Raw genomic sequence first — 27,515 nt, forward strand, 5'->3', positions numbered from 1 at the left:
TGCTATAGCAGCATAGATCCCTTCTATTTTTTTTCTTCAAGAATGTATTCAAAATATTCTCACGTCACATTCACATCTTCTTTTCATTTTTTTTTTTTTACCCAGTATCAAAACACCAACTATTATAAATCACTGCATTCACATTGCAGATTTCTAACTTATACACTGCAGTGCAGACTTTACTAAGTAAAAAAAAGAAAGAGAGAAAAAAAAAATGGAAGAAATGGAAAAAATGGGGAAAAAACGAAAAAGGAGACAGTCCTAGACATGAATCAACCAGAACCGAGACTTGTGGTGCAAGCTATTTACTGGTCATTTTTCTCCTGCATTCTTCAAATTCTAGGTCACAGTCAACAGTCAACTCTCTCAGCAAAAAGGGAGAAAAAAAGAAAAAGAAAGGGGAAAAAATCTGCAACATATCTGTGTCATGTTAAAGGTAAAACATAGCTTCCAAGAGACTGCAAAAAGTTTGAAGTTTGCCATAAAATAAAGACATATATGTATAAAGAAAAGTGTGAAATAAAACTACGATAACACAATATCAGTTGGGAAATGCTGAAAATGTGAAATGTTACCCAAAAAGGAAATCTCAGAGCAGTCTTGATTGTCGTTGCTACATGATGTTTTCAAAACGACTACATCATTTCAATATATTGGACCACGTCAGTATTCGTCGCATAAGAGTGAATCACAGGCACGGCTTGTTAGGTGCGTGAGATTCAATACTACTGCTAGGGCACGTTTTGATCATCACCTTCTAGAAGTGTTCAACCTACCCACTACTGAATGGGAGGGGGCTTCAGGAGTATAAGTTGGGTACACAAAATCTTTCATTCCCACTTTGGATCTAAAAATCTTCTAAAATGACTCACTACCCTGACAAGTGGCATCAGCCAGACAGGTTTCTTGGTAAAGTCTTTTGATGTATATTGCAAACAATTTCAAAATGGCAGAGGATGAATTTTGGGTCCTTCTGAGAACAACTTTTCAGCTTTAAGTTTGAAATGTTTTCTTGAACATGGTGAGGAGTAGTGTGAAATTGCAGAGCTCCAACCTTGGAATGTCTGACACCTTTGAAATGTTAAGAGTGGTTAGCTCTTGTGTGGGTGTCTGTTTGTGCGTTTGTGTGTGTATGAATGTGTGTAGGAGGATGCAGGATGTTTTAACATCCCTTCCCTCCATCTTTTCTTATGACTCCACAAGCACTAATTACCAGGGCTACTCTTCTGATTTGTTCATTTTGCTGTGAGCCTTAATCTATACTTAGTGACTGGTCCACAGGTCTCAAGGGCACACTGACCAGCAATGCTCCTCAAGAATTCACTATCAAAAGCAAAACGAGGTAAGAATTATTCATTCCAAATGAAAATGATGAACTAAACATCACCAGTATTCAACTTTCATTAATCCCATCCCCTCCCCTTACACAAACACACACACACAAATACATACACACACACTCACGCATATTCATAACAACAAAGTTTTTCAAATTTAGCCATTCTCATGCAATCGCACACACTTATTGGGTCCCAAGGCATCCGCATCTTACTTGCATGTATCCCAACGCGATTGGTTACCACTACTGTTGCCTACCAATGGTAGTCACTTGTGAAGAAGCAATAGAGCGGGAAGAATGGGGTGAGAGATGGGGGAGGAAGAGGAGGAGGAGGAGGAGGGGTGAAATCATCCAAGGGAATCATTCAACAATTGTTCCCGTTGTTACAGTAGACTGGGGGTGGACACCGAAGATGACATCGTCAGACAAGGCGAGAGATTAGAAAATAGCATTCAACTTTTTTTCCAACATTAATGTTGCACACACATAGACTCTGCTTCCCCCCTCTACTTTCTTTCTCCGACCGCCATAACCTATAAACCATTCACCCCTTTGCACAGTGACTCTCAAAAGTTTTGGGTCAGGGCAAGCCGCCGCGCCGTGTGTGCCGCTCGCTGCTCCGCGGAAGGAGGGAAATCGGGTTCCCAACAGCAGAATGAAATAACATAGGTCAAAGGTCACGGCCCTCCCTGAAGCCAGCAGACTTGGAGAGAATTAGGTGCGAGTGACATTAGGCTTGGGAGGCGGCCAAGAAGACGTCAAAAGGGGCCCCTAACGGAGGGACTCTATAATGGGATGGAGCAGAAGTGAACATGAAGTAGTTTGGAGGGAATATGAGGCGGAAGAAAGAAGATTGAGCATATTTTCTCTATCCTCCTCCTTCTCCTCCTCTTCCTCCTCCTCCTCCTCCTCTTCTCTCCATCTTGACAGATTTTACCAGCAAGTAATCCATTCTTCGGCTAAGGCGTAAACGTGAAATGCAGATCCAAGTTCGAAATGACTGTAAGATCAACATGAACAACACGGCAGAAGTTTCATGAAAAATTTGCGTACCAATCTAGCAAAGGTCACAAGGTCAAACCCCATGTATCTTCCTGGAAAAAATGGTGTCTGTCATATTTCTCACACTCATTTGTCTGAATTATACAATAAATAGAAAAATATTGTTTAGGGTCAATAATTCAACATCTTCAATCCCCCACCTTTACTTAAAGGAGACCTCTGGATGATTTTCACACATTTACATTTGAAGTTGAACAACCATATATTAGTTATACTAAGGACAGGGTTTCAGAATTTATGATAATTGGGATGAAGAATAAGAATATTTTCGAAACTTATAACAAATTGCAATGAACAAGGATGATGACATGGCAGGGTCACCATAAGACTGCATGAGTTGGAGCTCAAGGAAGCAGCACAAAAAAAGAAAGCACGCATAGATTATACACAAGTGAACTCTCAAGCAAGCGGTATTGTAACGGAATTACACTGCTACATTTCTGAAATATGTGAGCTTCTATGTCATCATCCTTGTTCAGTGTAATTTATTGAAGGTTTTTGAGAGCATTGCTTTTCTGCTCAAGAACGTCATTAAATTCCACAAATTAAGGAGCTGTTGATTTGTGTACTACACAATGTAAAATTATGAAAATCGTCTGGAATGCCCCTTTAAAGTCTTTAATACTGATTTATTACAATTCTAGAATTAGTTTAACTTAAATGAGATACAAAATATGAGTTCATATAAATTATTAAAAAAAATCCCCAAAGGTGGAATTCAGTGAAGATTTCAATGTAGGTCAAACATCAATGCTTCACAAATACACATATACAACTTTAAGAATCATTTTACATTCATGGTTATTTCCTATACTTCATATTGTTACAATGTATGTTTGTGTTATTACAATCTATCCAACTCAATTTAGATGACATGGAGTTTTGATTCTATATCAAGAAATAAAGATGTTACTGGCAATTGATTCTGACTGATGAAAATTCAGTTCTCATCCTGAGAAAAAAAATGACAGTTTTCTTTGTTTGTTTGTATTTTCAGTTTACACTCACATGAAAATAATACCATCTTTTCCACAAACTGAATACTGTAAAACCAGAAAAATGTGCATGCATTTTAATTTCGCGAGGGCCAAGATTTGCGGAATTGAAATGCACATGAAAGTTCTTATCTACACTAATGCATCAAAGTCCAGTGGCAATTTGCAAAAATTTCATGGCATGAAATTATCTTGCTTTACAGTACTCTGTCTCAATCGATCCACACATAAGGAAAACATTTGTTATCTCTTTCAATGTGTGAAGCCTGCAGGTTTTGAAATAACACAAATGGAAATGGTTGTCTCGGTAGTGGCGATGGTGGTGATAGATCTGGTGGTTGTGGCGTCTGTTGCCGCTGGTGATGGCAGTTGTTATTGGTGGTAATGATAGCAGATTTTGTGGTTGTAGTGTTTGTTGCTGTTGCTGTTGTGGCAGGTATTGATAGGGGTGGTAATGGTGGTAGATTTGGCATCTGTACCATGGTGTTGTTGCTGTTGCCGATGGCAGCTAGGTGCTGCTGCTGGTGGTATCGGTGGTAGATTTAGTATTTGTGGTGTTTGTTGCTGTTGGTGATAACAGTTGTTGGTTGTACTGGTGGCAGATTTGGTGGCTGTGGTGTTTGTTGCTGTTGCAAATGGCAGGTGCTGGTAGTGTTGGTGGTAATGGAAGTAGAATGAATGGTTATGTTTATTGCTGTTGTTGATGGTAGGTATTGGAAGTGGTGGAAAGGGCGGCAAGTTTGGTATTTGCAGCGTTTGTTGTGGTTGCTGATGGCAATTGTTGTTGGTGGCGGCAATGATGGTAGATTTGGTGGTTGAAGTGTTTGTTGCTATTGCTGATAGCAGATGATGGTCCAGGGGGCAATGGTAGTACAATGTCTGTTGATGTTGGTGATGACAGTTATTGTTGATGGGATGGTAATGATGCTAGATTTGGTAGCTGTGATGTTTGTTGCTGTTGTTGATGGTAGGTGTAGGTAGCAGTAGCAATGGTGGTAGATTTGGTGTTTGTTGCTGTTAGTGATGGCAGTTATTGTTGGTAATGGTGGTAGATTTAATGGTTGTAATGTTTGTTGCTTTTACTGATGGCGGGTGTTGGTAGTGCAGGCAGTGCATGGCAGTAGATTTGGTGATTGTGGTGTTTGTTGCTGTTGGTGATGTCAGTTGTTGTTGGTACTGGTGGTAGATTTGGCAATTGTGGTATTTGTTGCTGCTGTTGATGTCAGTTGTCAGTGTTACTAGTAGTAGCTTTGGTGGGTGTGGTGATTGTTGCTATTGTTGATGGCAGGTGTTGGTAGCAGTGGCAATGGTGGTAGATTTGGTGTTTGTTGCTGTTAGTGATGGCAGTTATTGTGGGTAATGAGGTAGATTTGGTGGTTGTAATGTGTGTTGCTGTTTCAGGCAGTGCATGGTAGTAGATTTGGTGTTTGTTGCTGTTGGTAATATCAATTGTTGGTGGTACTGGTGGTAGATTTGGCATTTGTGGTGTTTGTTGCTGCTGTTGATGTCAGTTGTCAGTGTTACTGGTGGTAGCTTTGGTGGTTGTGGTGATTGTTGCTCTTGCTGATGGCAGGTGTTGGTAGTTGGTGGAAAAGGTGGTAGATCTAATGTTTGTGGTGTTTCTTGCAGTTGCTGATGGCAGTTGCTATTGGTGTGGTGGCAATGGTGGTAGATCTGGTGGTTGTGGTGGTTGTTACTGTTAGAATTGGCAACTGTTGTTTGCAATGGTGGTAGATTTGGTACATAGTTGCAGTGTATGTTGCTGATAACAGATGTTGGTAGTTGGGGCAATGGTGGTACCTTTGGTGCTTGTTGCAGTTGGTGATGTCAGTTGGTTGTGGAAATGATGGTAGATTTGGTGGTAGTGGTGTTTGTTGCTGTTAATGATGACAGTTGTTGTTTGCAATTGTGGTAGCTATAGTAGTTGTGGTGTTTGTTGCTGTTGCTGATGACAGGTGTTTGTAGTGGGGGCAATGGTGGTAGATTTGGTGTTTTGTGGTGTTTGCTGCTGTTAGTAAAGGCAGCTGTTGTTCACAATGGTGGTAGATTTGGTATTTGCAATGTGTGTTGCTGTAGCTGACGGCATGTGTTGGTAGTGGTGGCAATGGCAGTAGATTTGATGTTTGCTGCTGCTGGTAATGTCAGTTGTTGGTGGAACTGGTGTTAGTTTTGGTGGCTGTGGTGTTTATTGCTGTTGCTGATGGCAGATGTTGGTACAGGGGGAAAGGGTGGCAGATTTGGTGGATGTGGTATTTGTTGCAGTTGGTGATGGCAGTTGGTGGTGGCAGTTGGTGGTAGCAATGGTGGTGGCAATCGTGGTTGCAGTGTTTGTTGCTGTTGATGTTGCTGTTGATGTTGTTTGTGGTTGTGGTACAGGTGGTTTTGATCACTGCTCCTGATGTTGCAGTGGTAATAGTTGATGGTGGTATGACCTTGTTTGTTTTGTTTTTCTTGGATGAAGCTGGGTTGTGCTGGTTGCCTTGGTGACAGACGGCAGCAAATATACTGTTTAGCAAGCAGGTTAAGTTGGGATTGATTTATATGACTTATTGCTTGGCCCCCACCATCAAGAAACTCCCCTCTGAAAGCCTAAGTGTAGCTTTGGGAAATGACTGGAGAAGAAATGTAAACAATCCTGTTTCTTCCTCTCCAAATCTTTTAACACACAGAAATAGACATCTGATAACACATACACCAGGACAGTCTAGACAGGTATCGAAGGACCAAATATTTTGACAATAAACATTTCAGATTATGAGAACATAAAGAGATTTCTGTCACTAGATTCTCTCCCTGGTTTACTTATTTCAATAAAAAGTTTTCTGGTCCTTAGGATGCAAATGTATGAGAAATGCAATGAAAATCATTCATTACAAATTCAGCAGTTCTCTTGCAACCAAGTGTTGCATTGATACACTAGCAGCTTGACAGTACTTCACTGCATGAGGAGTAAAAAGAAAAAGACAATGAAGATAAACAATTGGAGAAAAGGACAATGTTGCGAGGAAGGGAAAAGTAGAAGATGAAGAACATGTGAAGATCATGAACAAAAGAGGAAGAAGAAATAGGGCTCATAATGGGAAGAATACTGGTAAACTATTCCTACTGTATATCTGGAGGCAAGAAATGTCCAGAGCAGGCAAATATAATGGCATTGCAAAAGGAAAGCCTGGAGCGGTCAAGGAAGTTGCAGAAGGGCTCCACCTAGTGTGGAAAGCTGGAAGGATGACTCTTCCATCAAACACAAGAATACCCCAGAGCAGGGAGAACTATCCTGAAAGTGCTTCTGATGCCCCTTGGGCCACTTATCTTATTCTATCCTATCCTATCCTATCTAATCCCGTCCTATCCTATGCTATGCTATCCTATCATATCTTATCCTATCCTAGCTTATCCTATCCTATCTAATCCCATCCTTTCCTATCCTATCCTATCTTATCCTATCCTATCTTATCCTATCCTATCTTATCCTATTCTATCTCATCTTATCCTATCCTATCATATCCTATCCTATCCTATCCTATCCTATCTTATCCTATCCTATTTCATCCTATCCTTTCTCATCCTATCCCATCCTATCTCATCCTATCCTATCCTATTCTATCCTATCATATCCTATCCTATCTTATCCTATCCTTTCTCATCCTATCCCATCCTATCCTATCTCATCCTATCCTATCCTATCCTATCTTATCCTATCCTTTCTCATCCTATCCCATCCTATCCTTTCTCATCCTATCCTATCCTATCTTATCCTATCCTATCTTATCCTATCCCATACTATCCTATCATTTCATGTTATTTCATTCATAAAAAATGAATAAATGAAATAAAATAAATGTCCCTTAAACCAAAAACACTGTTTCATGGAAAGGTGTGAAAGGTTCATATTTTCCACAACTTACGTTACGTCGAATCTTAGTGAAACTTCTCCCGTTCAGTTTGTTTTTGACTGTGGAGTTCAGTTTCACTTTGAGGATTGCGGTGGTACATTTGCACCGCAGAGAACACATTGGCAACAGATGTGGAATACCTTCTTTAACCCTTAACGTGCCAGGGCACAACTTGGCTTTACTTGCTGAGCTTCTTTATTAAAGGTGCATGGTCCCGGTGTTTTAGTCAAATGCGTACACAGGCGCACGACGCAAGTTTCCTGTAGAGACCTATACTATCGACTCCTCTTTGGCGCTTACGCTGTGGCCCACTTCCTCGAGTCCGAAGAAGTCTGATCCATTGTAGTCAGTGGTCCGATCACAGTTCGGCTTATGATTCGGCTGAGGGGGATGACAGCTTTAGCAAACTCCTTTTGTGATGTCATAATAAGAAGCACATACGCACGCACCCTGGCATTACTACAGGCTGCGCGATGTTCCTTTTGTGATGTCATAATAAGAAGCACATATGCACGCACCCTGGCATTACTACAGACTGTGCGATGCGCAGAGAAGACAACGAAGGCAACGTTACTTAGCAACACCTACGCACTTTACTCTTGATGACAGCTCAACTTCGGTAATCTTCGTATCAATGCTAACAGTGATCGACAGTATCATCAACAGCGCCCTCTACACTACAGGGACTATGCACCTTTAACATTCAGTGATCCATCCATGACCAAGTCGTAAAGTTAGCAAGCCCACTCAGGTGTAGCAATGTTTCTCAGTCCAAATATGATGACCAAGGTGATATGTACAATAGGGGATTGGGAGGGGGTTGGTAATCTCCAATAACTAGTAACAGATGATAAGTTACCAGACTTCTGTGCCCATCTTCGAACAAAGAACAGTAAAGGGTTAAAGGAACGGACCACACATGGTGGCTTTGGAAAAGAGGAATTTCTCAACATCAATTTTGCACTTCAAGCTAGTTCTCAGGGTCAAGGAGAACCACAAAAAAAAAGAGAGAAAAAAAAGAGGAAATTTTGATACAAGGCATCTCCAACTCAAGGTGCACCCTTCCATGGTCAATCTTCATCAACCCAATTCTTGCAGCCTCGATCCTGCTCACTACACCATATGCTTTGCCACACCAAACAACCAAAGTATCAGGCCATCACATTCTTTTGCTGGATTTGTAAGTTGACTGAACTCTTGCTTCAAAAAACATGTATAAAAAACACACACCAATGCACCCACCCACCAATATGCCATGTACTCAACATTCCATGTTTCACATAAAACCTCAAAACCACACACACATCATCCCATACACACACATACCCACACACACACACACACACACAAGTAAACATGTCAAGCATACAGTACGGAAACAGAGGGTCAAAATACACAGAGGTAAGGAAAAAAATGATGAGTAATGAACCCCTCCCCCTGTGTCAACCAACCCCCCCCCCCCAAAAAAAAAAGGACGGAGAGAAAATAAAATAAAATCAAAGTCTGTCTGTCAACAGCATCTCAGCCAGCATTCATGTTGGGCATAAAAAAACATTCATGCAGAGATGTGGGTAGCGGCTCACACAGAGCTCTGGAACCACTTTCACCAGGTCGGCAGCGGCAAGTCGGTCATGCCTCCCCCTACCGTTGTTGCCGCGAACTAATTCGGGTCGTAAACACGCTTTAAAGCCCCAGTACAGATTTGCCATGGGGAGAATGCATGTATGCAAACGAATGAGTAGCTCTGGTGTTTGCTTCATATAACTCATTACAACAGCACATGAAAATCTCCATAAGGTCACAAGTACAACAGAAAGTTTTATGAACCTGCTTTTCTGCATGTCAAAGGTCAAAGGTCAAAGGTTTGCCGATGACCCAGCTGCAAACCACTGCAGACCCCCCAAAACAGATCGATGCACAGTCCATAATACTACTCTCCAGTCAAATTTCATATTTGGTTCAAAGTGGAAAACTGGTACCTAACGAGCATGATACATAGGATGTGAGGAAGTTTAAATATTTTTCATTTGAAAAAAAAAAAAGCATACCAGTATTTTCCTCTTTTGGACTAAGATGAATTACACCAAATATGAGGAAAAAATACTGTTTGGCAGCTCTGTGATGACAATCCGCTCCTAAAGAGGAATGTGTTTGTTTGTTTACAAGTATATTTCCTATCATTCTGATTCCAGCACTTTGACCTTCACCTTAAACAGCACACCCATCTTAACCTCCCAAGTTTATCTTTAAAGGGACATTCCAGACGATTTTCATAATTTCACATCATGTAGTACATAAATCGACAACTCCATGTGTAGATTTGTGGAATTTATTGTGGTTTTTGAGCAGAGAAACAATACTTTGAAAAACCTTAAACAAATTACACTGAACAAGGATGATGACATAGGAGGTTCACATATTTCAGAAATGTAGCAGTGTAATTCCATTACAATACCGGTTGCTTGCGAGTTCACCTGTGTATAATCTATGCATGCCTTCTTCTTTTGTTCTGCTTCCTTGAGCCCCAACTCATGCATTCTTATGGTGACTCTGCCATGTCATCATCCTTGTTCAGTGCAATTTGTTCTAAATTTTGAAAATATTCTTATTCTTCATCCCAATTATCACAAATTCTGAAACTCTGTCCTCAGCATAAATAATTTATAGTTGTTCAAATGTAAAAATCTGAAAATCATCCGGAGGTTTCCTTTAAGTACCTGCTACGGTTTGGGCAAAAAACACCTGGCATGCCAAATGGGAGGCTTTATGGCGTCTTTAACATGATCCTGCTCGGTAAAACACGTACCAGCTTTTTCAGGTGTCTTCCAGTCTTTTGAAAACCGATTCAAAGATGAAGTGAAAACACATACAATGTTACTCAATTTGAGGGAGATTCTTCAAACAGCCAACAAGAGAAACACACACATGAAAATGGACACCCCCCCCCCCCACCACCCTATGGCCACAATGTTCAGTTGACCCAATGGTGACCTTCTTCAACAGCATTTATTGTTACAATCATCATATTTTTTTTTTCCTGCTGTCACACCTGCTCTGTATTTCTGAATTACATTGTGGGGGAAAGTAACTGATAACATGTGGGATTAGTACAACACATCTCAAGATTAAAGGTCTCTTGTTAATAAGCAAATGCAGGCTTCTGTTCAAGTGAACCGGTTTGTACATTTCAAAATGTTTTATTATCTGAGCCACATGTGCTACACATATTTTGGATGATATTTCTTCAGTTTAAAGCTGCTGCATCATTAGCATTCAGGAAATACTTTTTCGGTTTTTTGTTTTTTTAAATTCCCATTCACATCCTTTTTTTTTCAGTACATGGGCACTGATAGTTTTAAAGTGATCTTTCATTCGGTTTTGGACAATTATCCCCTGAACAATCTAAATACCCCAACCCTTCCCCTGACCCTAACCCTCATCCTAATCCAAATCCTGAACTTAATCCCAACCCTAACTAAAAATTCTGACCCTAAACCTAACCCTAACCATAATCTTTACTCTAACCTCATCACTAACCTGTATGGGGGGGGGGGAGGGAGGGAGGGGTAATTATCTTGATATGCTTTCATTAAGTAGAAGAGATATGAATGGACAATGGTAATCTGAACTGATTCATTTCGTGCACCACCCATCGGAAGAGATACCACAGAGTACAGTTTTGGAAGCAGTCTCTGGCTCAGAGTCTAAGATGCTTCAAATCAGTTCAAGAAGTGCCTTTAAGCTACCCAGGGAGCTGATACATTGCATACAATGTGTTTTGGGTCACGCTGCATGGTGTAGTACTTTTGACTTGCTTCATGCTGGGTGTACGTACAATATGTACATTTGTAGGTAGGTTACACCCATTATGGAGTCTTTAAATGGTGCGCTCAGTTTGAGGGGCTAAAAACAGAACGAAATAAAGAGAATCCTTAAAGGGATGGTATAGTATTGGTTGAGGCAAGGATTCAGCTTTAAACTTTTTTGCAAGATACTTAGAAACCATTTTATGACATGATTAGGAGCATACAATTCTAAGAAGAATTCAAAGTTTATTAATTTGATGAACATCAGTTTTGAAATGGCCAGCTGAGATACCCAGAAACAAAGTAAAACAAAACGATCCTAATAAAAGGTGGGTCCCACCTTTTATTGGGGATTGCACATTGTCAGTTACAATGGTCCTTCAAAAAAAGAAAAAAAAAAGAACAGAAAATCACTCAGAGAGGGCAGACCATGACATACAGTGTACTGCATAGATATATACATACTCTGGTTTTAGCGTGTGACAGGTTCACGCAGTATCACTGCAAAATCCATTTCTTTTTCTTTTTTTAATGTAGGGAGATATTTTTAGTACTGGTAATAGTTACTGCTGTGTCAAAAAGCCAGAATGCATTTATACAGCGCTCAAAATGATGGGGAGAAAAAAAAAAATGTCAGGTGGTATAGTGATGAAAACATGCAGTGTTACTGTCAACAGGTGCACTAAGTAATAATACCTTGTGAGTTCATGACATTGTGAAGAAAAATGCCTATTTCAGCATACTGATGGTATTACTGGGGATAGATGATAATCATAAAAAACTTTGTTCTGTATTGTTTGTTTGTTTGTTTGTTTTTGGTTTCTATTTGCTTGTTTGTTTGTTTTTTTAGAGAGAGAAAGCAATAGGGGAGGAAAAGAGTGAGGTTCATCATGGTATCAAATGAAACAATGTCAGAAAGCATACATATATACTTACAGACTTATGAACACATTCATATAGGCCTACCAGGTAGTATACCAGTAGTGTTTGTATGTCTGTCTGTGTGTATGCATTTATAGGCTTACATGTTCTTGTATGTGTATGTGCACAATTGCATATCCCATGTACATGTCTGCAAGTACATGTATATACATGGTAAGTCTGCATCTATGTACATACAAATGTGTAACTGTATGGGGCAGGCCTTAAATGCATAAACCAATACATGAATATTCAGGTGATATACTGTTGTTTAGTGAATATATGTACTGTTATTTTATGCTAACAAGACAATCCAACCAGCCTCTGCCCAGTGGAATAACAAAAAAACAAAACAAAACAAAAAAAAAAAAAAAAAATATATATATATATATATATATATATATATAAACAACAACAACAACAGCAGCAGCAGCAACAACAACAACAACAACAATATACTGGTAACATCCTTTATCTCTTCCCTGCCTCCAGAGAAAAGAAACTCCCGGGGTGGTAATCTGAAAATCTTCCCAAGTTTCTTCCTAAGTTTCTTCCTACATGTAAGTCAGAAACTTAGGAAGTGCCTAGGAAAGACAGAATTGGTATTCTGAAATTTCTTCCTAGGAACTTCTTAATGCAAATCAGGCCATCCTCATCCCCGCCCACGTCCTTTCTTAAGCCAATATGAAACGCCGTATCAAAAGGGACCAACCAATGACAATGGCATATTACTATGATGTAGGGTCAAATACACGTGTGCGTGGCATGTCCCCTTTCTCATGCCCATTTTGCGCATCAAAGTACAGTGAACATGTTGCGTGCAGTGACTGACAAGTGCACCTATCACGATGTTTTGCAACTTGCTATTCTTAACAACATACTTAAGACATGGGTGGGGGCTTTCCTAAATATTTTCCTAAAATTCTTTCCTAAGTGCATTGTAGAATACCAACTTTTTCCTAAGTCAGAAATTTGCATACTCTAGGCCCCTTCCTAAGTTTCTTCCTAAGTTTAGGAAAAAAACTTAGGAAAAGACTATAAAAGCACATGGCCAATGGTGCCCACAGGGATAATGCACTGATTTGCTCAGACTACATTATCGAGGGTCAGTGTACTCATAAAGCACTGTAATAGTAACCAGGATATATACCAAACTCGAAAAACAGCGCTGTAATATTCTGATGGCAGAAAAGGCACATTTTTTTTCATTTTTTTTTTTTTGTGTGGAAAAACAGTATTTCTACCTATCCTGCAACAGACATGTGTAGTGATACAATTCGGAAAAGCAGTATTTTCCATGAAACCCGCAGTATTTTTTTTTTTTTTGGGGGGGGGGGAATGTACAAAATACTGCAAAAAGAAGTAATACATGTAGTTGGTATCTCAGGTAGTAATAATCTACTACTCTATGATGATATCTAAACTACTCATTTCAAACACCTGGTATTTTCAGCAACAAAAAAGACCCCCTCCCCCCCCCCCCCAAAAAAAAAAAAAAGTAGAGAAATTGGCAACCGTAGTCTTGAGGAATGCGGAGTGCTGGACAGACTCTCACTTCTGAATCGTCAATGAGACGACGTGGGGTTGCGATTTGTGCACGTTGCAAGGTCCTTGGCCCCGAGCGCGTGATGTCACTCTTGAGTTTCGATAAACTCTACATGACTTACATTTGTATCGAATACTCTTCATGGCATACAGTAGGTTTTAAACCACACTTTGATCAATGTTTACGTCTTCAAAGGTGGTTGAAAGTGTAACATAACGGTTTGAAATCTTTGAAATTTTACTTTGTTTTGGGATATCTCAGCCATTTCAAAACTGGTTTTCATAAAATAAACTTTGAATTCCTCTTAGAATTGTACACGGTATGTTCTTTAACATTTCATAGAGTGGTTTCTGCCTATTTCACAAACGGTTGAAAGCTGAATCCTCATCTCGACCAACACTATAACCTCCCTTTAAAGTGAAGAGTGGTTTTACTTCTCCTTTTTTGTCTCTTTGAATCTCTGTCTTTGCCATTTTCTTTTTCACACTAATGGTTAAAGTTGTTTGAGAAGGGGGGTGACACTGAAATGCCACTTTAAACATTCCTGTGGTTCCAGCTGAACATGAACGAACATGCCCTGGCTGCAGATCAGTTTGGGGACACAGTAGAGTTGGTACAGGGATGGGAAGGAAAGAAACCAACCGGTGGTGGAATCCAGTTTCTACGATGTAGGCCTAAACAGATTTCCTCCATCGCTTCAAATTCGGGAAGATGTCATCGATTGGCGAGGGTAAATGCTACAGAATTATTTCAAATATGTCATATTTGTGATTTTCAAAAAAAAAAAAGTAAAAGAGAGAGAAAAAGAAAGAAAATTGGCAACCACCACCTTCAGGAATGCACCCGGCCAGAGAGAGACTTTCACTTTTGAGTCGTCACCGAGGCGGCGTGGAGTTGTTAGGCGATTTGCGCGCGCCGTGAGGTCCTTGGCACCGAGCGCATGATGTCATTCTCTGGTTCCTATATGAACTCTACGTGACTTGCGTGATGCATAGTGGAATTCGCTCAGCATGACTTTAGTTTTGGAACACCCTCTGATCATTGTTTACATGCCTTAAAAAAAACAAAAACGAAGACTGAAAGTGTGTTATGCAGCTGGCAGCCTCATTTTCTATCCAAGACGAAGGACACAGTGCATCTCAGGAGTTTTGAGATTTACTCAGGGAGACCATTCAAATAAATTCTATTATAAACTACAATGTGCTTCCACTACTACTGATGATAATAATACCAGTAAAGATAACAAGAATAATAGAAGACCATAACTATTACTACTGTTATTATTGCCACTACTGCTGCTGCTGCTACTACTGCTACCACTGCTACTTCTACTACTACTACTACTACTAATAAAAATAATGGAGAGTTTTAATGCTTTATAGAAGAAAATGTGGTTGCAAAAATGAGCTCAGCAATGCAGCAGCATCAAACATCAACGCTCAGGACACACACTACAAATTGGCAAGTCTGTGTGATCAAGAAGTTGAACAACTTTCCATTTGTTTTGTTTAGATAATTTCAATAATTTCAATTTTTCAAAATGTTTGGGCATAGTCAAAACTTATCCACTGAGGAGGACACACAAAAATGTATTGATCCAACTGTACCCCAAGAACAGGTCTGAAGAAAATTTTGCTCAGGAGAAAAAAAGTAAAACTGGTGAATTTTCATGTACAAATCGAATGGAGGGCTGCTGAAAACCAGATCAAGCAGAGTTGCTAATTTGTGTTACTCTCTGAATGTATAAGATTCATGACTTTTTTTTTTTCACATGTGTCTAATTATTCCCCCCTCCAAATTTTTACTGATCTACTTCTTCCATTTTTTTTGTGTGTGTGTTTTTTATAACAAATACAACCTGGCAGATCAGGCCATAATTATATTTCACTATGCAGCTATCCTTAGATTGAAGAAGAGAATACTTGTAATTGTGTTTCTTCCCTTAAATGTTATTCATCACCAAGACGATTCACTTCTGTCTTTCTGTCTGTCTGTCTCTGCCTCTGTCTCTCTTAGACCTGTCCAGTCCAAGCTTGGAAATACAATGAAACAACTTGGGGGAGACATATGGACTGAGTCTAAACTTCCTTCTTTTTCTTTCCTTTCCTTTTTTTTTTTTTTTTTAGGGGTGGGTATTTCTAAGTTTGAATAACCCTATCACTACAATTGGCAACAAGTCTGTGTGTAATGTTGATGGTGTTGGTAGGTGGCGGTTGCGAGGTGGTTAACATTTGTTAACTCACAGTTGTGGCTCACAAAGTGTTTATAGACAGGTTTATGGGCTACTCTGGAGACTTGTGGAGAGTCACATGGCGATTTTTGACGCTCCTTTTTGGAGGCAGGGAAAGTGCATTGTCATTTCAACAGCTGTAAGAGCAGGCAGGTTTAGCCTTCATGCAAGGATATGTGACTTTTTTTCCCCTGTGTTAGGTTTGCATGTCGAATTGCATGTCAAAGTTGGGTCTGATATCAATAGGCTAGGCAAAATCTCTCTCTCTCTTTACAGTGCACTATAATTATAGTGCTTAATGAGCATGTCGAATTGCATGTCAAAGTTGGGTCTGATATCAATAGGCTAGGCAAAATCTCTCTCTCTCTTTACAGTGCACTATAATTATAGTGCTTAATGAGCACTGCATAGGATGGTTAGTTCTGAAGAGAGCTTGCACATTATTGTGTGTGTGTGTGTGTGTGTGTTTTCATACATGGAATAAAATATAATAACTGATCACTGTCAAGAATTGGCCAAATCAGGACAAACTATGAACGCAAATATGCCAACAGTCTTGCAATGGTATGCATTATGAAATAAACACAACAACATTAAAACTGCATGACTGCTTTGTACTCAGAAATGCAAAATGTGTAGTTTGTATTTCTTAAGTACTGCATTTTGCTTTGAATGGAGTGCCGGAGACATATGAAGAGTTTGTTTGCAAAAACCAATAAGTCCATTTTTGAAGATTTTGAAGTACGGTCTCTGTCATAAAGTACAAAATAATACCTTTTAAACGATATATTGGTCACTACATATAAAGGTATATTTTTGAAGTTATGGTCAAAAGAAGCCAAAATTTTCTTATTATTCTCTTTATTTTTCTTGACCTTTAAGCGCAAATATCTCCATTTGACAAATATGGACTTATCGGTTTTTGCAAACAAACTCTTCATATATCTGCTGAAAGTGTTAATAAGTGACATCTTGACCAAATTTCATATCTATATAATGTTCATAAATGAAAGAAGTCCTCTACTTCTCGCAAAATTATGTCCCCATCTGGTCCCTCCCATCTGAATTTATGGCTTGAAAACAAATTTCACATACATCATTGAGTATTTATGTCTTTTAGTCCTGTCATTTTATGATACCATTCAAAGATATTCTTAGCTTAGTAAGGAAATGATTTTTTTTTCTCCAAATTTCAGTTAACTTTGATCTTCAACTTTCAAAATGTCACCTTCCATCAACAATCCTGTAATTACTTATCGCTATTTACATCAATGTATTGTATCAAGCTACGATATCAATAGCTGCTCCAAGCTAAAGTCATGGCAAGAAAATGACCTTTTTTGTGTCAAAGTTCAGGGACCATTAGCAGTAGCCTTCTTTGACCTTTGACCCCTACCCTACCATTTCAACTATAACAATTGTTTATCATTTCTATCCTTCCTCCTAAATCATAATACAGATGTATTTTTCTAGCTGAAGTTGATAATACAGAGAGAAACACACTTTCAGCCAAAAGTTCAGTGACCTTTGTCCTTTCTTTCACGATTTTGCCCAACACATAATTGGCAAATCTACACCTTGTTTTGATAGCATGGGACCATTAGCAGTAGCCTTCTTTGACCTTTGACCCCTACCCTACCATTTCAACTATAACAATTGTTTATCATTTCTATCCTTCCTCCTAAATCATAATACAGATGTATTTTTCTAGCTGAAGTTGATAATACAGAGAGAAACACACTTTCAGCCAAAAGTTCAGTGACCTTTGTCCTTTCTTTCACGATTTTGCCCAACACATAATTGGCAAATCTACACCTTGTTTTGATAGCATACTGAAGGGGGTGTCTCCAATTACAATAACAGAGATAGAAAAATGTAAAAAATAAAAAACAAACAAACAAACAAAAAAGTACCTCTGGCACCCTTCCTATATTGTATGCGTAGTTACAAACGTCGAGACAATATCAAAACTTAGGAGTGGGAGGGGGGTATTTCACAAATATATTTGTTATATGTTTTCATTACCATTGGTTTGTTTGTTTGTCCGTGTGCAAAATAACTCAAAAAGTTGCCAACGGATTAGCATGAAACTTTTAGGAAAGGCCAAGAATGACACAAGGAACATATAATTAAATTTGGGAAGTGATCCAGGAATTTTTATGGCTTTTACTAAGGATTTTTGATATTTTTGAAGGTAGAGTCAATGAACTTGAGAGTTCAAGCTGCAAATTTTTTGGGTTTTCATATGTGCACTACAGTTTTCAGGTCCAGGGCAAGGCGCACCGCACATCTGGCATTGATGACGTAACAAAAGGCTTGGGAGTGGGGGGGGGGGGGGGGGAATTGGGCAATTTTTAACATGTATAAAATATGTATAGGTAGAAAATCACTGATCTCTACAGAAGAATAAGATCAGTGGTTGAAATGAGCTGCTTGGCGGAGGTCTGCACTCTCGGAGTGCTTTTCTTGATGTGCATGAAATCGTATCATGTCATTCAATGTTTTATTTCTATTTTGAGCGTCCAGTTGGAATCATAAAAGATCGAACTGAAAGGCAACTTGCAGAAGATTAGCATTAGCATTAGAAAAAAAAAAAAGATGTTTGTATACATGATGTACTGAATGCTGGTGGTGTAGAGGTGATTCATCAAAGTTTTGTGCTGCAGAAAAGGCCACTGGCTCCAATATGCGAAAATTTCATGCTGCGAATGTTTTTGGTTTTACAGTAATTTCTGAAAATCACTGCCCACTTGATATCAGAGGATTGCAGGAACTGGCAGTAGAATTAATCACATTTACAAAAGTTTGCCACTATTAGACACTCATAGTGAGTAATGAAAATCATGACAAAAAAAAAGTAAATTCCTAAAACACAGAAATCAGGAGTTTCTGGTACTTGATGGATCACCAAGGCTAGCATACAGGATTTTGTTATCAAAGGTATAGAAAATGGTGGTCTGATTCCACTTTGGATCAATGCATAGAAGTTTGAGGGATTGCAAAGAGGACTAGCAAATCACAGCATTGACATGCAAGAAGAGAGATTACTGCCCCAGGCCATGGAACTGGTGAGTGTCTTTTTTTTCTATGCCTGCATCCCGGTGACGTGTCTTTCTCAAGAAAACACTCCTCTCTTCCACACGTTGCCCACGTGAAATGGGATGATTAACGGCCTGTTTACACGTGGCTCTGACTTTTAAAGTTGCAAAGAATCGCGGGCAGACAATAGTGTTCACCCCTGCCCGAACCGTCGTTGACTTTTATTGATTTGGCTGATACGATCCAAACATCTTTCCCCCCTTATTGCATCAGACACTCACTTAATATTCTATTTTCCCTTTTTTACGAGTCCACCCAACAATCAAACTCCGACCTCTTAATCTTTTTGCTTTTCTCGCCGAACGACTTTTCTCTCAGCTGGGTTTTTTTATGACTCCTCCAGAGCTAAATGTCAGAAATCTTGGAGGCTTACTGTACAGGAGCTGAAATTGTTAATCTTGTTTCTAATCTCTGTCAGTATGAAGCATGTCAAAAATATGGATCTTTTCTCTGCTTCATGACACTTTGCTGAGACTTACGCCTCTGTATCTCGGATCGACCTCTCCATTGTTTGCTTTCTGTCTGTCATCATCTCAATATTTTATCTTTTTTATTCGGTGAGATTTTACCACAAATATGTCCATTACACAGACTGAAATTCTCCTTGTCTTCGATTTCCATGAAAGTAATTGTATACTGTATACGCCGAATATTTCGCGAGGTTTTCATTTTTGCGAATTTCGCGAGTCAGGTGCTATTCGCAAAATTAAAGACACGCAAAAATATTGACTCTGATCCCGATGTGAATGTGATGTACGCGTTTACACTTTTCCGTTCAGGACAAGACTCCACGATCACGAATTTAACCACTCGCAAAATCGTTGGGAATTCCGATTCACGAAAATTTAGACTCATGAAATATATGGCGTATACAGTATACGACACATTGATGTGTTGAAAAGGTCTTGAGATGTCGCATGCACTGTTGAAGGTTTTGACAATCAATTGTGAAGCATCACATGAAAACTAGGTTCGATAAACTGTAGCTTTAAATGAAAAGTCTTGTTCAGAAAAGCATCAAAAACTTTGATTAAATTGAGAGCAATGTAAACATTTTTGCAATCAAATATTTGCATGTTTAGTTGTTATATTACTGTATATGCCACAGGTTTAGCAAGTCTAAATTCTTGCAAATTGGGACTTCCTGACGATTTCGCGAGTTATTAAATTTGCAATCATGGAGTACAATACTAAACAGAAAAATGTATACGTTGCATGTCACATTCATAGCGGGATCAGAGTCAATATTTTTTGTGTCTTTAAAATCGCAAATAGCGCGTGACTCACAAAATTTGCAAAAATAAAAACTTTGCGAATCATTCGCGTAAACAGTACATAATTCTTGCATTTCACCTGCATTCTTATCATTTTAAATATAAAATACCTTGAACTAGTCTCCTGATATTCATGGTCCCTTTGCTCCCTTGGGTTTGGTCACTCGCTCCCTCAAGGTATCTCACTCCAAACTCTCACTCAAGGTTGACAGCCCTGTGACAACAGACTTCTCCAAACTTCTGTGTGCTAGAATGTTTTGTTTTGTTTTGTTTTTTTTCCATACATTTTAGCATCATCATACAGCTCAATCTACAAAGTTGCATAATCCTTACAATAATAGAGCCAGAAGTGTGGGAATACCTTAGAGTGAGAAGGCTGGCCCCGCTTGGATATACTCGAGACTCCCCATAACGAATTGTGAACAGCGTCATCACTGATTTCCATGTACATGGTGACACAACATTTGCTCCTGCGACAATTGCTCCGGTCCTACTTTCTCCAAGGACTTAGGGTTAGGGTTAGGGTTGTGATGGGGTTCTACGTTTAGTTTGATGTGAGAATTAGGGTTAGGATTAGGATAATGTTTGTGGGTAGAATTTATGTTTGGCTTAGCGTGCAGATATTTCAGGGGAGCAATAGTCGCAGGAGCAAATGTCATGGAACCAAGTGCAGACAAAGCCGGAGAATCCTGAGTGGAGCTGACGGTTACCGATGAGCATGCGCTTCGATGCACATATTCATGGTTTTGGAATGTACCCCGGTGGGCAGCGAAAGAAGATCAATTCACCTGGACCACACATGAATCCCCATGCTATTGGGTCTTTAACCTGTTGAGGACGAGTCCCGAGTATACTCGGGCAAGGGTCTATGGGAAATGCGTGTTGTAGCAAATCAGCTCGTCCTCAATGGGTTAAGCCAACACATAGCTACATGGTATCAATAAAGTAAGCATTATGCTAACATTGGAATAGACCAAATTAGAATTTGCAGTCATTTAATGATAATTGGGTGACTGATCGATTGATTACGGAAAATTGCCCTCTAGGAACAACCCTGAAAAAAGGCCTTCCCCAAATGGTTTTCAGTCAAATTCTTTATCACTGTTGATTAAACAAAAATCATGTGGAAAATATATGTTACTTCAAGGGCTGACATGTTTATCACAGAATGATAACATAAAATGATGAAAATACATAAATGAATAAAACAACCACATTCATGAACAAGAACTGTTTCCACCTCTTTTTCTATTGTAATTTTGACCTCCAATTTCAAAACACACCAAAAACTCAGACACATGGATTCCACGTAATCTGCAAAGTTCTAACATTTGGGTTATCTAATCTACTCTGTATTGGTAGTAATGAGGGCTTAATCGAAGGGGTTGCATTGCTCCAAATAAGACCAATGGTACATCATTGTGCATCTACAATGTCATTCCTTAAAGGAAAAACATAGTTTTCAGAATGGTTCAAAATTCATCTCCAACCATTTGGAAGTTGCTTGCAATATATCGAAAGGGCTTATTGAGACCCTTGTCTGGCCAACGCGATTTGCTGGGATAATGAGTTGTTTTGGAGTCTTATGAGATCAAAAGTGTACATTAATTTTCATCGTATACATACGACTTTTATTCCTGAAGCGACCAATCCGTTCAGTAGTGTTGTATGTGGAATGCTGGTAGCACGTTACGACTGAATCATGTCCACGCCGTAGTATTGAGTCAAAGGCAGCTAATTCAAGCTGCATGCAATTCACACTCAGGCGATGGATAGTGCTATGACGTGATGTATGTATAAACCAATGTAATCGATTATGAAACATCGAGTAGCAACCATGATCAGGTATGCTCTGAGACTGCAGTGCTTCCGGCATGTCTTTTCGGGTAATACGTGTATTTCTCATATTTGTTGTTACTCAACTGAAATCATGTTATCTCAGCATTGCTTCATGCATTTCTTATGCATTGGTCTCCAATTCAGAACACAAATGAACAGTTTCAGCGGTCATATGGAAACCACGTTTTACCTTTAAACGTCCAAAAGGGAAAACTACAAACTTTGTGTCACTGACTCTCAGCTGGCTTTGGTGGCATATTACGACTTTAACAGATTCCACGTCATCTCTGAAGCAAAAGACGATCACTCACCATCCCTGCTTTGACTTCTCCTAACTAGACAGGGTTTATCAACCAGGCCTCAAAACCAGCTTGTAATTGGTAGAAGCAAAGTAGATACTTTGCGACATCTTCCTGGAAATGTTTTTTGTTCGTTACTGAAAGGATTCCACACGTATGAAGTCTCTACCTCTTGAGTTCTGTTGAAATCCACCTGGTGTTTGGGTGCAGTACTGACTGGGAGCATTGTACGGATGATAAAAAAAAAAAAAAAGAAAGCGCAGACGGCATCCTATTGTTGACAACAGTATACAGCCAATTTTCATCTTTTCTTTTTTTTTAACATCAGCTGCAAGAAAATTGATGCTGTCACAGACTAAACACATGCATAGATGGGTACGTCGTCAAACTCATGACCCATTTTTCTTGATAAACCTCTGCACGTTTTGGAGAGGTCTCCATTGTCTTCATATCACCATGGTGACTGAAGAGTTACAGGATGAAACTTTTCTTGATAAACTTATGCATTGTTTTGAGCAGTTTTCATTGTCTTTGTCACCGCGGTGATTGATGAGTCACAGGAAAAAAGCATAGTGCTAACGCCCTGAAAAAAATTGACTTCTGCTGCTACCTTTATAAAGTGCACTCCCTCCAAAAACTTAAGAGGTGCATACAACTCTCATACCTGTATGTTTAAACATAAAAACATAAAATTTGAAATTTCCGCTCTTTTGAGAATAGATGAAACATTCAACAGGTTTTATGTGTGGTATCCAACGTACACCACATCAACTCACTTGATCGTAAACTTGTTTGTTTGTTTTTTTTTTCAAATTTGTCTCCTAAAACTACATTCAGAGGTCCTTAAAAAAAAAGAGTACTTTTGCCATTCCAAACTTGCAGATGTTTTGTGAATGGGTCAAGAAGTCCCACCGCGTGAAATAATCAAACTTACTAATCAAATGGGGCATACAGTATGTAGCTGTGTATCATCTAAAGCTCAGATGTGAATGAAGTACTCTTGCCAGGCCCAGCTTTTATATGCCCTCTCAGACTGCAAGCACCGAGTCAGATGGTAGTAAAAAGCAATGCACCGTAGCATGCCCGGCCCATAAATTGTCACACGCCAGGACGCAACCTGACTGAACGTGACGAAACAGCTACCATAGTTTGCTGCAAGAACTTCAACAAAACGCAGCAAAATGGGACAAAATGTGCAGCAACCATGACGAAACCCGCACTGAACATGGTACAACATGACAAAACTTAAATGGACCATGGGATACTTGGAATAACACATGTTTCTTGTGCCAATGAAGTGACACACCTTTAATTTAGATATTTGTCTAAATCATAGGATATTAACAGTAAAAAGATAATGCCTCATCCATTAAAAGAAAAAGAAAAACAAAAACAGTGAGAGAGAGAGAGAGAGAGAGAGAGAGAGAGACCCACCTTCCTCAGAGAATCCATTGCACATGATTCTGCCAATGCGTTCCGGTCGCGCTCCAGTCCCACAAAAGTAGAGCCGCGTGCGGATGGTCGGGTCTCCAAGCTGCTTCAGACGAATCCCATACAGCTCCTTTATTGTCATCGACACCCCAGTGGCCTGCGACACACAAAACAAAATAAGCACACAAAAAGGCACACTGAAAGAATGATCTGAACTGTATTTTTTCTTTTTTTTTCTTACCTACCCCTATTTCCACCCCCCCCCCCAAAAAAAAAAATATATAAATATTCAATGACCAAAACACTGTAAACAGGTCAGAGCTTTACAGTACTTAGCTATGTTGCTTGGATAGGACATTAAATGGAGGTCCTATGTGAGAGACACTACTCATGCACATAAAAGGTCCCACCTCATTCATTCAACGCAAAGAACAGGGTGCCAACCCAGTGAAGTGGTCCCCTATTCACCCACTACAGAAAACGGGAGAATGTTGCCAACCCCTCGTGTTTCGACCCAGGTGACTAGCAATAGCCAGGAAGCGGTATCAACCAGGCACATTTGTGCCATACGCACATTTGTGCCATACGCTCGATTGAATGAAATACTTATTTGTAGCTAAAACACATGCCCCGTCATCACATCAAAATTGAAACATGAAATCCATATTTCAGTAAAGAAAGATAAAAACACTAGAGTCAAGAAGTCGGGGGGAAAAGCTGGACTGTGTACGACAACACCAACATGCCAGTGGATGGTTGGTGCAAGAGTTGAAGATTTTTTTTTTCCATCGACGGCATGAAATTATGCCAGATAATCTGCCAAGGCAACCTCTCATAATGAGAGCAAGGAAGAGGTACGAAGGGATGTTCCTTGTGAGTAGCAAGAGGGACGTCGGGCAACAGTAGAAGATGCAGCAATTTGGAATGCCACTGTGACCAATGATTGCCATAGCAAACACTAACAAGTCCTGCACATATGTACATCCAGGACAACAGTATCATTGAACTCTGTTGAATTCACTACAGGCTGCTGATCTGGAGATGTCAGGTTGCATTCACCTTTACATGCAATCACTATATTCCACTCGAAGTGTGATCCCTCCTTTGCAATATGATGAAGTTCACTGTTCTTGACCTTTGACCTCATGTAAGAATCTTTGACCTCTTCACACAGACATATTTCCGAATGTGTTTCTGTGCCCCATACTTAAACAAATTACCCATCAGACATATCCAACTGAAATGGTGGCTGAAAAATGACCTTCTTGGTCAAAATGTCAGTGACTGTTGACTTTTAATCCCCTCTCATTTTACACAGATAATTGTTTATTTTGCTCCACCCTAAAAAAAAATATTGATATTCGTGTCTGATATTATTCTTAACATCAGTAAAATGACCCCTGATCACGGACCTTTCACTGCCATCATTTTGTCTCAAAAATTGTCGATATCTGTCCTTCCTTCTAACTCATTATCACAAGTGGAAATTCCTAGCTGAAGTCACAGCCAGGAAATTATGCTTTGAGCAGAGTAAAGTGACCTTTGTTCTTGACCTTTGACCCTCCCCCCCCCAAAAAAAAAAAAAAAAAAAATCTCCTTTGTCTAATTAATATTCTGCCTATGCCTATATATTTCATACCATACTATTACCAGTGGATATTTCTGGCTAAAGTCAGAGCCGGCAAATGACGCATCAACATCTTTATGGGTGTATTTTAAGCTTAGACTGTGGAAATTCCCATAGATAATGATCAAATGTTAGGAAACCAGGCATATGTGGTGCACCTGTGATGTGTTGACTGTTTATTTTGTTGCGATATCCAATGTACAAAGAATTTCCAGAGTGGACAATAAAGTAATCAATCAATCAATCCATATGTAACCTAGGATAAAGACTGTTATAAAGCTTTTAATGAAGGATGATGTATTCTCTGTGACCAGAAACTGTACGAGACACTGGAAATCCGTGCATTGCTCCTACTACAGGATTGAAGTAGATGACCTTCATTCCACACTTAATGTACAGCATACTTTGGCCTCTTTTTTGACTTTTTGCAGGAATTTTCACTGAACAGAACATACACCCTAGTTTATACAAAGGTCCACACAAAACAGATTTGTAGAGTGTGGGAGCTGCAAAGTTCAGTTCATGGTCGTTATGTATCACTTACAGGTATGAACTGGAATACCCCTCAAAGTTTTCAGAGAAAATAAAATGGGATTAGGAAGATCTCGAGTCTCCTTCACTTGCGAGCCCGTAGGAACTCTCCGTCCCCATTTTTACTATTAAATGTCGTGCCGGCAGAAGTTTATGGCCTCCATTGTGAGGGAAAACGGAGGCTGGTAAAAAGGAGGGCATCTAACTTTTCGAGTTGTAAAGTTGTAAAGAAATTATGCACACTTTCCCCCTCCTTTCCTCTTCTCATATGTATAGCCCGCCCTCCTCCCCCATCCTCACCCCCCTCTACCACCCCCCCCAAAAAAAAAAAAAAAAAAGAGAGAAGAAAGACCAAAAGAAGATCAGCATAAACTGAGGTTATCCACGGTGCCACTAACATTCCCCAAGGGAGTATGGGAAATGGGAGAAACAGTCGCTTTCCCCCCATCCCCCCTGTACTTGGCCTCTTCTATTTGGGAACTTCACACCCCCTGGTGAACTCTCAGTGGCTCGGAGATAGAGGAGTTCCAGGAAAAATCCAGCCCGAGTCCAGGGGAGGTGTTCGGTAATCACTGCAGCAGCTGCCCCGGAGTAACATAGCAGAGGGACAAAATGAGAATGTGCTAGTTCTTTGACCTTTTCATCTGTTAAGGGGTCCATCATAATACTCTCAGAAAAAGAAGGAAATAAAAAAAGAGAGCTGGAGCAACAACAACAACAAAAAAACACAAAGAAATCCAGGGAATGAGTAGAAGGGGGATCATTAAGCATGGAGAGGGTTTAAGGTTCTATTAAAGCACCTGATGCATTGGGCAAGCTGACTTAATGAACCTGAATTATGACAATGAAGACCTGTTCAGGGCATCACTGACTGTGACAGTTAACTTTCTCCCTTCAAGAGTATGGCCCTGATGGTTTCTCATGATGCATGTTCAAGGTGCATCAAAGCCACCTTGCACGAAACGACCGGAGGTCATGCAACCTTCCGTCTGTTGGTTTGGCGCCATCAAACACCAAGCATCAGGTCACAGAACTACATTTGTTCATGTAGGTCGCATGACCTGATCGAAAGGTTTTGGCATGTTGAATTTTTCAAGTGGTCGTGCATTTTTAGCTAGCTGCTAGCTGCACGCGTGCATGTGTGCTACAGCGCATGGGAGGCAGGGTTGCAGGTACATGTAATAAGGGCAGGTGCAGTGTGCATCACCTGGGCCCCATTTCATAAAACTTGTTATCAGTGACAAGTTGTCATAGTTGTTATAAGCTACTGAAATCCTTGCATCTGATTGGCTAAGAGCAAATTTGTCACAGAAATGTGGCAGTTGTCACTGATAACAAGTTTAATGAAACAGGACCCTGGTCTCATGGTCGGAAGGTCATACGACCTTAAAATTCCACATACAATAAAATACATAAGAATCTAAATGACTTTTGGAAGTTTTTATGAAGATGTACAATTGTAGAATATCTTAAAACAAATACACAAACAAGAAAATAAACTCTCAATTCTTTTGATTAGTGTTTAGCAGGCTAAAAAAAAAGATGTTGGACTTGATTTGCATAATCAATCGATTAAGATAAGCAATCAATAACTTAAACAATTTTAAGACATAATCTTGCAGA

The 27,515-nt window shown here is 39.6% G+C and overlaps 1 protein-coding gene across 1 annotated transcript in view; it reads right to left on the bottom strand.

Moving 5' to 3' along the window:
- The window catches only part of LOC140236885 (uncharacterized), a 113,985-nt gene that overhangs the window by 62,379 nt on the left and 24,091 nt on the right, over nucleotides 1–27,515 (bottom strand). The window contains 1 exon segment of the mRNA XM_072316822.1: nucleotides 23,738–23,891. Coding sequence (XP_072172923.1) covers nucleotides 23,738–23,891 — 154 coding nt within the window.

The sequence above is a fragment of the Diadema setosum genome, chromosome 13 (genome assembly GCF_964275005.1).
Source record: "Diadema setosum chromosome 13, eeDiaSeto1, whole genome shotgun sequence".
In the NCBI taxonomy this organism is placed as follows: domain Eukaryota; kingdom Metazoa; phylum Echinodermata; class Echinoidea; order Diadematoida; family Diadematidae; genus Diadema; species Diadema setosum.